This window comes from Cololabis saira, chromosome 6, assembly GCF_033807715.1.
Source record: "Cololabis saira isolate AMF1-May2022 chromosome 6, fColSai1.1, whole genome shotgun sequence".
Classification (NCBI taxonomy): Eukaryota; Metazoa; Chordata; class Actinopteri; order Beloniformes; family Belonidae; genus Cololabis; species Cololabis saira.
The window spans coordinates 11468646-11484180 of NC_084592.1; the positions used below are offsets into that span (position 1 = coordinate 11468646).

The 15535-nt window shown below is 41.4% G+C and overlaps 1 protein-coding gene across 6 annotated transcripts in view; it reads left to right on the forward strand.

Annotated features, from left to right (window-relative positions):
* Nucleotides 1-15535, forward strand: part of lrch1 (leucine-rich repeats and calponin homology (CH) domain containing 1) — an 88714-nt gene that overhangs the window by 52284 nt on the left and 20895 nt on the right. For 2 of the 6 annotated variants that reach the window (XM_061723286.1, XM_061723282.1), the window contains exons 9-15: nucleotides 1805-1908; nucleotides 2902-2972; nucleotides 3741-3827; nucleotides 4675-4752; nucleotides 6471-6507; nucleotides 9966-10038; nucleotides 11648-11770. In XM_061723286.1, coding sequence (XP_061579270.1) covers nucleotides 1805-1908; nucleotides 2902-2972; nucleotides 3741-3827; nucleotides 4675-4752; nucleotides 6471-6507; nucleotides 9966-10038; nucleotides 11648-11770 — 573 coding nt within the window. The remainder of the gene's footprint in view (nucleotides 1-1804; nucleotides 1909-2901; nucleotides 2973-3740; nucleotides 3828-4674; nucleotides 4753-6470; nucleotides 6508-9965; nucleotides 10039-11647; nucleotides 11771-15535) is intronic. The other 4 variants (XM_061723287.1, XM_061723285.1, XM_061723283.1 and 1 more) reach the window with 3 other exon arrangements.

The following is a 15535-nucleotide window of genomic DNA, read 5'->3' on the forward strand; positions in this document are numbered from 1 at the left end:
CAGAGCTTTGCTCAGAACGGCACTGGACAAATGTTGAGCTGAACAGATGTGGGATAGTGAGCCTCTAATAATGAATAGAAACAGCTCCCCAGACACACAGTTTAAATAGACTTCAATCAGCCGTAATTAGGTTAGAGCTGATAGAGGGTCACATACGCTGAACTTAGAGGAGTGGAAAGAGGCCTTCCTCGATCAGTTTTGGAGCCGTGTCTCGGAGTTTCATCAAAATATGACAACTAATTGACACAATATGGACACCAGGACTCACTTGAACTTTTAAAATATAAAAAAAATGCTTAAATATGAATCTGAATTATTTGATTAGAAAGAAGTCTGTCTGCTTGTTGAAGGTCTTTATTTAAAGGGGACCTATTATGAAAAGCACGTTTTCTCTTGCTTTAACATATATAAAGTGGTCTCCCCTCAGCCTGGCAACTCAGAGAAGGAGGAAAACAACTAAATTCTGCAGTGTCTGTACAGCCGCCCGGATGAGTCATCCAGTCTGATGTGGATCTACGAGCCGTTCAGATTCTGCTCCTGTCGTGACGTAACAAAAATGCGATTTACATAGTTTGGCCTCCGATGCGTGAAACCACGCCCACAACTAACTCCGTCGACCGGAGCTTCCGCCATTTTTTTTCGTAGTGTTGTCATGCGTCATTCAGGCAGCCAATCAGCACAGTGGCTCATTATCATAGCCCCGCCCACTCAGAATCCCTCATAGATAATGAGGTTAGAGAATGGGAAGATAAAGACATGGCTCAGAGGCTGAATTTCTCATTTATTTAGCAAAAACAATCAAAAGCTTGTTTTTAAGACATTCAAGGCCTGTTTAAAATAGGTTATTAGATGCCATAATAAGTCCCCTTTAAGTCGGCTTCTCAGGGTACGAGGTCTTTGTTTCGGATTCTCTCTTTTTTTCGTGCAACTTGCATGTTTGAATGTGAGTCGAGCAGAAATCCATTAATTCCTGCGGAAATCCCTGCAATCTCAGAGGGATGAGCAAAACTCTCAGAGATTCAAACCTGGAATTTGCCTCAAGTAACAAAAGATGTTCATTTCATTAAATGTTCAAGTTGAACCGTTACGTTGTCGCTCAGGAATTTGAAATGCTCCAGTTTGTAGCAGGTAATTGTGGGATGTTTTCATGCATGTCAAATCAGGCAGCATCACTGCAGGATAATAAAATTACACTCTGACAAATGCTTAATCTGCTCGAGCAAAATGCTTAATAACCGTGATCATTTTATTAAGTTGATTTAATAATATAGATAAAAGTATAAGAAGGGCTCTGGTGTTTATTTTATTGTATTCTTTCATAACCTAATTTCCACAGTTATTATTAACTTCCCCAGTGGCCTATTATCATTATTATTATTATAATTATTGTTGTTGTTATAACTCATGGCTCTGAATGTTTGTGCTGTTCACATTTTAAATTATGTCAAATAACCTGTTGGAATAAAATACCTTACACTTAAATGTTAAAGTGATAAGTGTGACGTTGTCCACATTAACTGTCTGTGAGAGCATCGTGAACTCTTTACCTTATTTATTTCACTAATAAATATTCAACAGTGAGTCAGATCTGAAAATGAAGACACATAAACGATAGAAGACTCCATGTTCTGCTTCAGGTTTTTCTCCCAGTAGGCGAGCTTGAACCTGCCATTGTTTATGTAATAATTGCTCGGGGTCATGTTCTGGTCTCTGGAAAGATCCTAGAGACAACTTGTGTCGTAAATTGAATTGAATTGAACATAATTGGTTCCAGATTTTACAGACGCCGTCTCCGTCGTTTCAGCGGACCCAAACTCAGACTCTGTGCGTCTGATGGAGGAGAGCCCGACGGAGGTCCAGAGCTACAGAGACTCTGCTCTCAGCGACCGCTTCCTCAACTACATCAAGGCAAGATCCCACCCCCGAGAAATTCACTGAGCGATTGTCAGCTTAATGCACTAAATGATCCACTGCATGAATAACGCTGCTCTCAGGCCGAAGTTACGTAAGACTGTCATGTTCGCTGCGCTGCTTCATCTCAGGATAAGTTTCTCTCCTTTTGACTTTAAACTGTTCGACTTTGGGACTCATGTTGCAGTTTATGTGAGTTTAATTCACCGTTGTGGGAGGCTGCGGCTCAGGATGTAGAGCGGCCACCGGTGGGAGCTCGGCGTATCCATCCCCTGGTTCTCTAGTCCACATATTGAAGTGTTCCTGAGCAAGAAACTGTGCTGCACAAATGGGCTCCATGCAGTCATGTGTGTGTGACACAGAAATGCACTTAGTGGAAGGAAAAAAAGCTGCCCTGCAAATGTGTGAGACTGGGAGGACTGTTTCTTGAAGCACTTTCAGTGGTCAAAAAGACATTTTCAGGGCAAAAGCCTCCATTAAATATTGAGTTTGGGCATTTAGATGAGTCATTTCTTAGCTTTTAACTTATTCTGACTTGCAGTAAAGTGTTATAAAATAGTAAGTTTATTGCAACAGGATTAAAAAATGGAGTGCTTTTTTGTGTATCTTGGTAAAGATAATTGTAAAGTAGATATTAGATGAGAAATGAAGTGGCGTCAGCAGCTGAGAGACTGTTTTCTGTAAAAAAGCACACAGGATGTTAAGATGCAGTATGAATGAGCAGCACTGCACATACCTGAGTACTCGGCTTCAGTAAAGTGGCCTCGACCCACTGAGGCGCGTGCAGGACACCAGGAAAGAGTGACGCACACAAGGAACATGAACGAGACAGAGATTTCCACAGAGTCGTTATTGTACGGAGGAGACGGTGGTAACGTCTCTGAACTCAGACTGATGTCTGGTCGAGGCTGTGGGTCATGTGACTCTGCAGCTGGTGCTGATGTGCGTCTGTGTGTGTGTGTGTGTGTGTGTGTGTGTGTGTGTGTTCAGGGTCGGACAACAGCAGACTTGGACGAGCCCCTCAGGATAGAAGAAGACTCGCACTGGCAAACAGAACAAAGGTGAGTTCATCAAGCCTTTTTATTTAATTTATCTTGGTAGAACGTCTTGTTTTATTTGTGTGTGACTTTTCGTTTTATGGCACTTTTCACTTTTATTTCTTTCCAAGTTTTGTTCCATTTTTTTTTTTTATGCATTAAATCGTCAAAAAGTCGTCTCATATTAAGGTTATCAAGCAGAAGATGCTTGATAGAAAATCTTTTTTGCTTGGTTTACACGCTTTCATAAAGCCTTTTTGCCACATTTCAGTGCGATATCTATACTTTTTTTTTATTTATATTTTGTTTAACCAAATACATTTTCTCGTCTGTCGGTCTTATTTGAGCGGCTGTTGAATCTTGGGGGGTGAATTGATCAATAATCTTCACAACGAAAACATTTTAGGAATGCTGTTTAAAAATTTGGAAATTTTTTTTCTTCATGGAATTGTTACATATTTCCACAACCTCATGATATGACGCAATAGAGCAACAGTGCAGGAACAACTTTCAGTCATGTGTATTGCAATCAATATCATGAGATGAAATCCACTTGAGGAAGAATAAGAGCACCCTTGTCCTTAGAAACCTGCACCCTATTTGTGCACATTATTGTAATAAATCCCCCGTTCTTGATTTGAGCCTGTGAATTCACATATTTGTAGACGTCTGCTTTGATACCACGGACTTCCATTTCCGTTCCTCCCACCCCACTGACGGATCTACTGTCTTGTTCATATCACTGCTGGCATTTAGTCTCTATTCAGTATTTTTTGGTTTCTATGGCTACAGCTCGAAGGTCCCAGGCAGCACAGAGCTCCACTTTGACATGATTAACCAGCTAAAAGAGGCCGTGGAGCTGCTGCAGGACCCCAGCAGGTGAGAGCCCTGCTGTCCAGCACCACGGCACAGCAGCTTTAGTGGGATGCCACAAATGTGTCTTTATTTGTGGTAGTTTCATTCTATTATTAGGGTTTTTTTATAATACTAATATTAAGGAGAAAAACGAGCTTGAATGGTGACTGGTCAGCATCAGTGGTCATCAGATCCTACGCTGCTCTGCTCACACTTCACAGGAACAATCCTAACGTTTTAAATGAGTTTACTGAGAAATTATAAAGTTTAAAATATCGGCTTTTTGTCATTGTATGTTAGTCAAGATACTGGTGTTTAGGCGAATTAAAGGACAATAACATTTCCATGGAAAAATGTGACGATACATTACAAGGCGATACATTTCTGATCATAAAATGTTTTTCTCCTGTGCTTTATTGTCGAGCATCTGAAATGACCAGCAAATCAAAAATGACAGTCCTGTTACTGTGTTTGGGGTCAGTGTCTAACACCCCCCCAAACCTACAGATGTGGTTGAGAAGGAAGCTTTTGTACTGTGTCCATGTGGTGTTTTGACAAGCATGTCATAATCATAACATTAGTACCTTTTAAAACTGTCAAATTAAGTAAATAGGGTCTAAAATGTCTCCTTTAAATCTGATTCTTTCAGGACTGAAGAACTAAAGATAACGTTGCCATTCAAAACAGTCTTATTGTAGGCAGGGTGGTTTTTTTCAGTATGTTAGTGTCATTGAGAAAAGGTTTGATGGTACTTTCTATTAGCTGAGCACAAGTGCTTCCCTAGTGCTTCTCTCCGAGATCACTAACAAATCAAAAACTTCCTGTAAGTGGACTGAAAACATCTGTTTTCTGATATCCCGTTATCTTTCAGAGTGACTGCAGAGCAGGACGAACTGTCTGGGGTCCAGCTCTATCCGGTGGAGATGGTCACAGTCGAAGAATCGTTCAAGTGAGTTTCCACGGCTCGGCATATGAGCGACTTCACACTGCGAGCATAAATAATACACTTAAAACCAGACAATGGAATGAGCCTAGTCATAGAAATAACCCCCCCCCCCCCCCTCCGTTTCCTCCATCTGCTCAGGAAAACACTTTTGCACTTATCCTCCCTCAGACGGGTTCCAAGGAGACTTTCAGAGACATTTTCTTTCTCGCAGGAGTGAAACACGAGATGCAGTCAGATGTGAGCCCACATTGTTGTAGCTTGTAACTCAGACTCGTAGTCTCTCCTGACGTCTCTGGGCTACTTTCTCTGTCAGTTTGTGTTTTTCACGCTGTCTTTTTCAGCTCAGCCATGACGGCCAAAAACGATCCTGGCAAACACTTTTTTTTTTCCCTGTTTCCTGCCATGACAATGGGAGACGGCGTTGCGTGTTTTCAGACGTCACGGATGAATGTCCTCCGTGGCAGCAGGGCAGTACCAGTTCAGCATTTGGCCATCACCCTCTTGGTCTTCAGCCAGAAATTTGCATATTTGGAAAGATGGGTCGACTCGGACAGTGATAATTGATCACTTGTCATCTTTGAGACCTATTATCTGGTTAGTTGTTTCGAAAAAGACCAGGACTAATTTGAATTATTGATTCCATAGTAAGACAATTATTTGTTTATTTAGAAAGGACATCTAACTAATTTATCACTAAAACATAAGAATGTAACAGTCCGTCGGCATGGCAACCTGTGTTGAAAAAATCGTTTTTCCGATTCTAAATCGATTCTCATATTAATTTCTAAAAATTGATTTGTATGTCTTAAGATCGTGTTTTTTTTTTTTTTCTCTTCATCATTACAACTTTTGGTATTTTTTTGTTTATGCCCAAAAAAGGATTTTTTTGTTGGACACAAGAATAACTCCTGCCATGTGTTTGCCTTTAAATATGTTTAAAGGTATGAAAACATTAAAGTTTCAGTTATAATTGCATAAATTGTTTATATTTCATTACTTTATATACTGTCTTGGAGTTACATTTGCATAAAATGCTAAAAACCAAATTCTCAAAAATATAAAACTGAAATAAACCAAAAATGGAAAAAATTAAAACGGAATGTGGGAAAAATTAAAACTGATTTCATCCGTCTCCGTTTGCTGCCCTGGATCTGAAAACAGTTCTATCAGCATTCTGGGAGCTGATTGGTCCTTACAGCATCATTAGCTGCCAATACTTGCTGTTGAATCTCAATGTAATACTAGTATTAATATGTTGCATAACTACAGTCATATAATTAATGTAACAGCTCAAAAAACAGTTTTAATAACACTAACACAAATTAATATCCAAATCAAATCTTGATGATCATTTCTGAATGTTAAGAATTGGAATCGAATCGATTCTTGACATTTGAATGGATCCCCAGCCCTACAACCTAGTCAAATGCAAACAGCCACTAATGTAGTAGGTGCTGACGGTGAACGTCTCTCACATGTCTCACTGATCCGTGATGTGAAGCATCATGTTGAGCACCAAGTCAGGATGGTGATGAGCATTTCTTTTAGGGAGTTAAAGGTCTATTTGGATGTTCACGTTGAGTCTGTTACAATGCGGTGGAGTCCCATCGTTAAACAGGCCTGTAGTCTGCAGCGGTGGCCTCCTTTTAGCTGGGTAACAGGAGAAATATGCAAGTAGAGCTTAACGTGTTTTTCTTCTCGCCTTCTTTGTTTCTCCTCAGTGGGCAGGACAGTGATGACGGCGCCACATCACCACAGGTACAGTGTGTTTAACCTGTTTAACTGTAAAGATAGGCTGCCATCGGCGTTAGTCCTCGTAGCTGACGATGTTTTTCATTGAGGCGATGAATTAAAGGATCACGGATGACTTAATCTGTAGTTTGTTGGGTGTAAACGTTATTCAGTCAAAAAGTTACAGTTAAAAATCCAAATTCAAATTTCGTCTTTGCTTTGATCCTGTAAATAAATATAATGTGATGACAAAAAAACAAAATCAATGTAATCAGTTTGTAATTTAAGTTCAGATTATGTTTACATTATAAAAATGAAATCCAGTCGTGTTTTATCTTCCTCACATCTTCTGTCGTTACTTTCTTGGGTGTTTTGGCTGCATAAACTGTATTTATTTTGAGTGTTGCCCACCTGGAGGTGTCCCCGGTATCTTACGCCCCATCGATAGATAAGGACATTCAGACAAAACATAGCGGTGCATTTTAAACGGATACTGAAGTATCTTGTCTTTGTCTTTGCTCCCTAAGTGAAGCAAAGCCTGCAAGTATCCCAGGAATGGTAAACATGTGTAGCCTAAATGTTTGCTGCGTTCTGTAACAGCACCTGGAGGAAGGTGGCTATGAGTTCCAGAAGAAGAGACACATGATTCTAGAGAAGGCCAGGTTTGAGGCCCAGCTTGCATGCCGGGAGTATGAGTGGCATATGTCAGTCCAGGTAAACGGAGACTCCAGACTCTGGATGCTCCGTCTCGCGCATCAGAGTCCTCGGTCGCTTCCCAGTGAACCGACTCGTGTGTCTGTTTGCTGTGTTTTTACCGTGTTGCTGGCTGAGCTTCTCACATGTCACTCTTCCATCTGGCAGCTCGTCACACATGTGAACAGGGTGGGAACATGTCTGCACCCCTACAAATCCTCCACCCCGCACTCTCAGCAAGCCTTAGACAAAAATCAACCAGTTAAGAGTTCAGTCAGGGTTAGTGGACAGTGGTGCAACCGCTGGGCCTTCACCTCATCACAGAGAAAAGAAATCATTGACTACGTTTACATGCAGTCAAAATTCGGGTTATTGCTAATATTCTGGTTACTGAAACATTCGGAGTATTCCGTTTACATGCGCGAGCAAACAGGGTTATTCCTGTATACATGGTAATTAATCATTTTGGATATCTGGATCAAACCACGGAGAACGTGATGACGCAATTAGCGTCATTTCCGCTTCTTCTTCCTGTATCCAAATTCAAAACGAATGCTGCTTCGCACAACTTTTCGCTCACCTTCTTGTAAATCTCACTATCCCGGTACTTTCTACCGTCTACAAATCCCAAAATGTTTATATCCTACATTACATTTATGAAGTGATTAGTCTCCTCCTCACTCCAAAAGTCTGGCGTGGTCTTGCGTTTCTCCGTGTTTATAAGAACTTCCTGGACTCAAAAGACCAGGATTCCTCGTGAACAGAGCATGCGCAGAAAACAATTTCATGTTCCGTTTGATGGGGATATTCCGTTTGGCGTTTACATGACTGAATATTCGGGTTTTAAAAGGAGTAACCCAGGGGTCATATTCTGGTTTTTAAAAGCCGGAATATGAGCAAATTCCGGTTATTCAAAGGGATTATTGGTGTTTACATGGTCGTGCAAATTCGGGTTATTGCCAATATTCGGGTTTTAAAAGGGTTATTGATGCATGGAAACGCAGTCAGTGCGGAAAAAAGCAACAGTACACAACGTCAGTCTCGTCTTCCGCCATTTAACTCCGTCTCACCACTCTGCAGAGATTTGATGTTTGGACTTCATGAAGGCCTATGATCTTTTGTTTTATTTCCGCCCACTTGAAATCCAACCGTGATTGGTCGATTTGCCCGTCACTCTCCACACCAAAACACATAGCTTGTGTCCTGACCAATGAATGAGCTGCTAATCGGGCCTTAATAGAGACAGACCATTCTGATTGGATAACAGGTTTTCAGGACATTAACTTGACAGTAAACTTAATTTTAGACATAGATAAGAGAAAATCTGTTAAATATATTGTATTAAATTAAATGAGATAGAAAGAAAAACATATATATATCCTTCTCTGAAGGCGTAGAAGGTTCCCCACTGGTGCAACTGGTGGATTGACAGTTTGCTGTTAAGATTCATCTGTTAGTAGTAGTCGATGTGTTACCACCATCTCCTCCACACTGGTGCTCGGTGGCTGAAGGAAAGAAGGCTCTGGATATATTGAATCAATGTGTGATTTTTGTCTATTGTTTGTCTGAGAGTAAAATTGCAGTTTTTAATATTTAAATCATTGCATCGTTTGGTGCTGCACAGATGATCCTCTCAAATCTCTTTGTTTTTAGATTAGTAACTCTGCAGGTTAAACAAAACAAGATGTGACCCAGTTAATTAGTGAGCTTTCTATCTGTGTGTGCAGATGAAGCCAGGCTGGCTGTTTCCTCACCGCGTCCTGACTGCTGGTTCAGGCTCGGCTAGGAAAAACAATCTATTGTGCTTCCAGGACAGATCCGTATTACAGATTTCTGCATTCAAGTTCAAAAGGCAAAGAAGATGAATGATTTAAAGCTAAAGACTGCGACGGGGGCTGAGCAACTGTTTCATTCACATGTTCATACGTTTGTTCGTACTCAGACAAAAGAGAGGCAGAAATCTGGACCGTCCAAGATATTGAAAATGATTCCCACACTTGTGCTCATTTCTCTGTCCACGCTGACCGATTATATTGTTGACATTTCACCTCTCTGAATGTCATTTTAAGCTCATCTCTTAGCACATTAAAGGATAATTACAGTTCATTTCAGCTGGGGATATTTTTTTCATGGATGGATGGAGAAACAAATTACAGTCAGAAAAATGTTCCAAGGGGTTAATTTCAGTGCTCACTTTCCATCAGATCTGAAAACCAGCATTTAAAACTATTCATGTTCACCAGAATTACGTGAAGTACTGTAATTTAGGACTGGCTACCTCCACATGCGTATTGCTGATCCACGTGAGATCTGCTTATCTCATTTGAATCAGAATATTATTCCGAGACGGAAAATTGCAGCCGCAAGTAAAATTATTTGGAGGGTGTGTTTTTATTAAACATTTCTTTTGGGAGAGATCTGTAGCGCGTAAGGGCTGCTGAGTTGCATTCCTCAGGAGAGTCTGCAAGAATCAGTCGGTTCTGCTTCCGTACCTGCAGGAGAATTCAGTTTAATGAGGTGAAAATGGAGGAGGCAGGATGGAGCCGGGTCTTGTTGCTTTTAAACCAATTAAGGTTCACTTTAGTTCACTGAACCCCCGTTAAAAGCTCGAGCCTCATCGTAGGAGTGTATGTGTTTCTGTGCGTGCTCTCTCTCTTCGTGGAGTCGCTCTGTCTGTGTGATTTCACCAATTCCTCCCATGTGTCGTCCAGGGCAGAGAATAACCAGCCTCTGGTCAGTGAAGCTGGATCATTTAGAGCTTTTTTTTTTGTGTGTCCTTCCCGTTACTGCAGCGGGATGACAGATCTCCGGTCAGAGGACCTTCTTCCTTCTCCAGCCCCCCGTTCGGACTGAAGCCCCGTTCAGGTGAGTTTCAGAGGTTCAGGACCACCGGGACAGCAGGTCGATGGTCTTCTGAACTAGGGCTGGGCGATATATCGAGATTTTAATATATATCGATATATTTTCAAACGCGATATGGTACGAGACAATATCGTTTATATCGATTTAAAAAAAAATAAAAAATTAATGATTTTGATATAGCTTATTTTGTGACAAATTGACTTGAATGTTTTATTTGAGATTTGCACAAATGTTTTGTTATTTGCACAACTGTCAACCTCAGTGGAAAAGTCTGCCTGTTACTGTCTACATTGTATTAATTGCACAGTGTATTTTAATTTAATTGTTATGCAGGAAAGGGATATTTGTTTTATTTTATTCAAGAAGCATTTTTATTCTATATATGCAGGCAGTTTATTTTTATTTGATTTGTTTTATACATTTTGATATTGTGCAGACCTCTGTTAATAAAGGAACCTGTGTGACATTTGGCACGAGGCTTTGTATTAAAACTGACTGTTTTTTTAAGGGTTTGCCTCAGAAAAAAATGAAGCTAACAGATATGCTATGCTATAATGCTTTGGGGTAAACCCCAATTATGTCACAGAAAAAATATCGATATATATCGAGTATCGCCATTCAGCTAGAAAATATCGAGATATGACTTTTGGTCCATATTGCCCAGCCCTATTCTGAACACACAAAAGTTATATTCTTCACACCAGGCTGATGTGTAGCAAGTAGCAATGGATGGAAGCAGTTGGAAATATACATTTCCTTCTTGTTAAAAAAAAAAAAAAGGGTTTAATTGCACCACAGTACGGACGTAGATGCGATTAACTCGAGGAAAACGCCATCGTTTCCTTCACGTGAGAATATCATCACGCCTTGAGAAGCAGCACCAACACAAAACCCTAGTTCCTTTTATTTGTGGATGATAGTTATGTCATTTTATGTTTTGGAGCCGTGAAGATTCACATTACATAACACATACTGAAATCTTCTCAATCCATCTCATTTTAGATTTAGTAATGTCATAATTAGTGTGGGCTGAAAGCAGCAGCAGGCTTGTTAAGTGCAGCTTCCTGGTCCCTGCTTGCTTGCTCTAGTAGTTGATGTGTAATAAATTTCATTGTAAATGCCATGCTTCTTTTTTTTTTTTTTATAACAATTTGTGTTTGCCAACAGTGACCAGTGTGTTGCTAACTGCTAATGATGCTAACATGATGCTAACAGCATGTCAGGGTGATCTTGAATGTAAAACTAATCTTTATTTTTTTGTTTGTATTGTTTTATGTTGTGTTGTATGTTCTCATCTCATTCTGTTCTTCTTTTTCGTGGTTTCCTTTACGGTGTTCCTTTTTCTCCGGCACTTCTCCGGTCTTTATTTTCTCCTGCACGACTTGGATGTTACACTCACAAAACCCCCTGAATCAATACCTGCGTCATTGATTCCAACTTCCTGTTTCCCCCGAACTTTCTCCTGACGATCTTGGTTGTTTGTTCATTTTTTTCGGCGTGTGTTTTCGTGGAATGACCTTGCTGTTCTTGACCACTTGGTACTGCCCTCACCTCCCTCCCTGACACACGGGCCCTTCACCTCCTCTGATCACTTCCCACCTCCCGGTTGTAGCCCCGCCCTCACTGCCGTGCTCCCCTCCTCCTTCCTGTCTAGACCCCTCCCTCCTCTCACAGGCCGCGCCCCTCGGTAGAGATACACCCCGTAGCCATGACGACGGAGGCATGCAAAGCCGTGGTGAGCCTCCTTTTGCTGCTAGCTGCAGTTCTCACACATCTGACTCTGTCGTACTTCACCAAGGGTTTGTTTTTCTCTTCACAGCAAAACAAAATCTTTTACATGTTCATATTTTCAGCTGTTATGCACAAACATGACAGGAACTTTAGGCATGTTTGATATTTCATCTTCCAAAAATCTTCCAGGGACATTGAAACCATATGACATTACCACAACTGCCCTCAAAAAACACAAACTTTATTCAAATATGCAAAAAGGTGACTCACAAGTGTTCGGGTGTTTACCAACAGTTGCACAGAGCTTCAGCTCCGTGTTGCAGACAGTGTTTGGTGTCTTTGGAGCTTTGGAGATGTAAATACGACACGCTTCCAGTGCTGCAGTGGCTCGGGTCCATGCGCGTGTCTCAACATGCAGAAATCTAAACACAAGAGTTTCTTGGGAACCAGAGATCAAATCTGGTGCTACGTGACACCTCATGGCACTCAGGAGTTGGATAGAAACATTGTGGACTTTTGAGAAGCCTTGAACACGTGAGTAACGAGAATTTCAAGAAATACACAGTCCACCATCTCCCTCGTAACAGCGGACAGTGGGCCTGGGGAGCTTCTCATTAGGCTACGTTCTGCGTCGTCGCGCCGCCTGTCCTCCGTTGATCCATGAATTGTTCCCCCCTCTGGCATCCTTGAGGATGTTTTGTTCCCTTAGATGCACATTAAGGAGACGAGGAGGGTGAAAGCTGCTGGAGAGAGAGATCAGAATAACTGCAGTTGTATCTGATGAAGAAGTAGTTCAGATGTGTAAAAGTTGCAAGCCCTCATGTGACAGCAGGACCATATCTGACAGAAATGTAAATGAGATCTTTGTTGATTTACATCATCTGGGATTCCTTAAATTCTTTTTTATATACCATATTTTCCACACTATAAGGCACACTGCATTATAAGGCGCACTAAATATATGGTAAAACACCGTACTATAGTGGCTGGGGTTGAGTTATGTATCTACCTGATGGAGCTGCGCTACAGGAAATGCTACAAAATCCTACAGCAAATGCAAAAGAAAAAACCAAGAAGAAAAGTACCGTATGTCAAACTTTATTAACAAAATAAAAACCAGCTTTGCTCCGTCTTGTCAAAGTCGCTATTATGCGAGTCAGCGTCGCTGCTGTTGTCTTGAGCGTCTGTGACGATTCCTGATGTTTTTAGCGCCGTTACTTGTATAGCTTGTATATAATATGTATAGCTTTCTTCAAATTCAAAAAGTTAACAAGTTGAGTATGGCCATAAACAGAGAATTGGACATTTTTTTGCTCTGAGAAACTTCTGATTGGCCAACCGATACTGTTTGAATGAATTCGAGTTAATGCACATCTTCAAACGCGTCGCCAGTCTGTTTCATCTTTTGGTTCCATTTCCAGATGCCTGAACGTTCCACATTCATCTCTTCAACAGTAACATGAAAATATAAACAACGTGGCAGCATGCCCTCATCAGACCGCTCTGGCTGAAGGTGTTTTGTTATGAAACATGCAAAATGAACCTGAGAACAGTAACAAAGAACCTGGCAAAGATGGTGACTACAACCAGGAAGAGAGTAGCTTTAGTCGCAGTAAAACGTGTTCAGCACCAACATGAGCTGCTCAAAAACCTGCAGATTCTGGGAGGACATAGTGTAGTCTGCTGTGGGCCGATGACACTAAAACGTAACTGTTTGTTCATAATAATCCTTGTTATATTTAGAGGAAAAGAAGCAGCTTGCAGACGTCAGATCAGTGTACGATGGTGGCAGCATCATGCTGCTTTACTGTAACACATACTGCTGCTCGGTGGCTGAAGGAAAGAAGGATCTGGATATTTTGAAGCAACACCTTAAGACATTGGCTAAAAAGTAAAATCTTGGGTGTGGATGGGTCCTCCATGGAGACAGAACCCCCAAACCTGCTGCAGAATGTCTTTAGGACAACAAACTGAAGGTGGCCTGATCTGTGGGCGTCGCTGACGGACTTGGCTCGACCAGCTTCGTCTGCAGGAAGGAGCCAGACTTCCAGGGAGATATTGTGAAATGCTCGTTGAGGCTTTCCAGAACATTTGAGCCAGGTTTGAAGGTAGAGTTTAAAGGCTGTTCTGGTCAATAATAACCAAGGCTATGTAATCTGTTAACTTTGATGAAAGTCATAAAGAACTCTCTCATGTTTCTGCCACTTTACAAATTAAAAAAAAACAGAAATCCGACAGAACAGGAAAAGTTTCCAGACCTTCACCGTCAGACGTGGAGGAAATCAACGTTTTGTTATTTTGCAAAGGGAATCCAAACTTGTGAGCAGAAGTGTGTGACTTTTATTGGTTACGGGAGAGCTGCGCCTGCATCCCTCCATCCTGTTGAGCTTGTTATGATGAACAGAACCAAAAATCCTCCTCTGCCAGTTTTGGTTTCTTCATCTTTCCCTCCATCACTCCCACTTCCTCTCTGGAGGAGCTCGGATGCAAGGAAGCATGTTAGTGCAATGAGAAGTACCCTTTTAACACCAAACACACAGGGTACACAGAGTTTTGTTTGTTGTTTCCTTTCTTTTCTGTTATACTAAAGCCGCTTCTCTTGGTTGTTTGGTGTGAAGCTGAAGCTGGTGGTAGCATTACTGCCTTAGAGAAGAGTCCAATGTTAGTGGATGTTATTTGGGCTTTTGTGTGGTTTTAAAGGCGTTTTAATGTTAATTATCTGCTGTCGTGTTTTTATGTTGGTGTGAATGTCCACAGAAGCACGACAACTGCATTTTATTTATTGCTCATCGATGTTTTCCTTCGATTTCACCCTTTGCCCCTTCGTCTCAGACCAGATGTTGGACTGTTTTAGGTGTGTGTGCGTGCGTGCGTGCGTGTGCATGTGTCAGCGTCAGCACAAGAGACTGAAATCAAAGAGGAGCTTCACCACATCTGCTTTCATCTCCAGCTGTTTTGCTGTGCGGTAACTGCTGACGAGTGAAAGCATGTGGTAAGAGTTAGATCGCACACATGCTGAGGCTCAGCCGGCTGTGTGACGTTGAAGTGTGTGTGTGTGTGTGTGTGTGTGTGTGTGTGTGTGTGTGTGTGTGTGAAGAGGGTGTACTTAAGCCGTGGATCAGTGGGTGAAGTCTGCCGTCCCCTGGGTGGAGCGCGTCTCTGAAGGACGGGCTGCTGCTTTTCCCTCATCTGGATGAAAGTTTTGCTGAAACCCCGTCCCACAATGCTTCACTGTGGTTTCCATCCCCGATGCTTCGGTCCTCAATCCCACCGACCTCCGTAAATAAAAGCCTGTTGCGCTCTGTCAGAAGGCTGCTCATCCGTGTTCAGCCCACCCACGGGCCTCCTCCTCTCAACTGGCGCTTTGCTCTTCTTTGAAACAATGATTTTATAGAACATATTACATTTACAAGTTCTGTTGCACGTGATTATGACGTAATTAAGTTGGTATCAAAGTGAATTTGGCAGTAAATTAGATTGAAATGGACTGAATTGAATGTGAAGTAACTGGAATGAGCTGATCGATAATAATATTGATTTGGATTGCATTGGATAATAGTGGGAGATGGTTGTTTGGACTTGTTTGTGCCCCGAGATGGTCTTTGTTGTAAACTGCTGTTTGAATCAATTCAGTCTTAAAGTACTTAGGTTAAAGAAAGCTAAGGGGGAAAAAGTTGTGTGTGAACTGCAATGATAACTTAATTTATCTTGATTTATTACCTTAAATACTTCTCTTCGCCATTTAGAAGAGAAGTGTCTCAGATAAGAG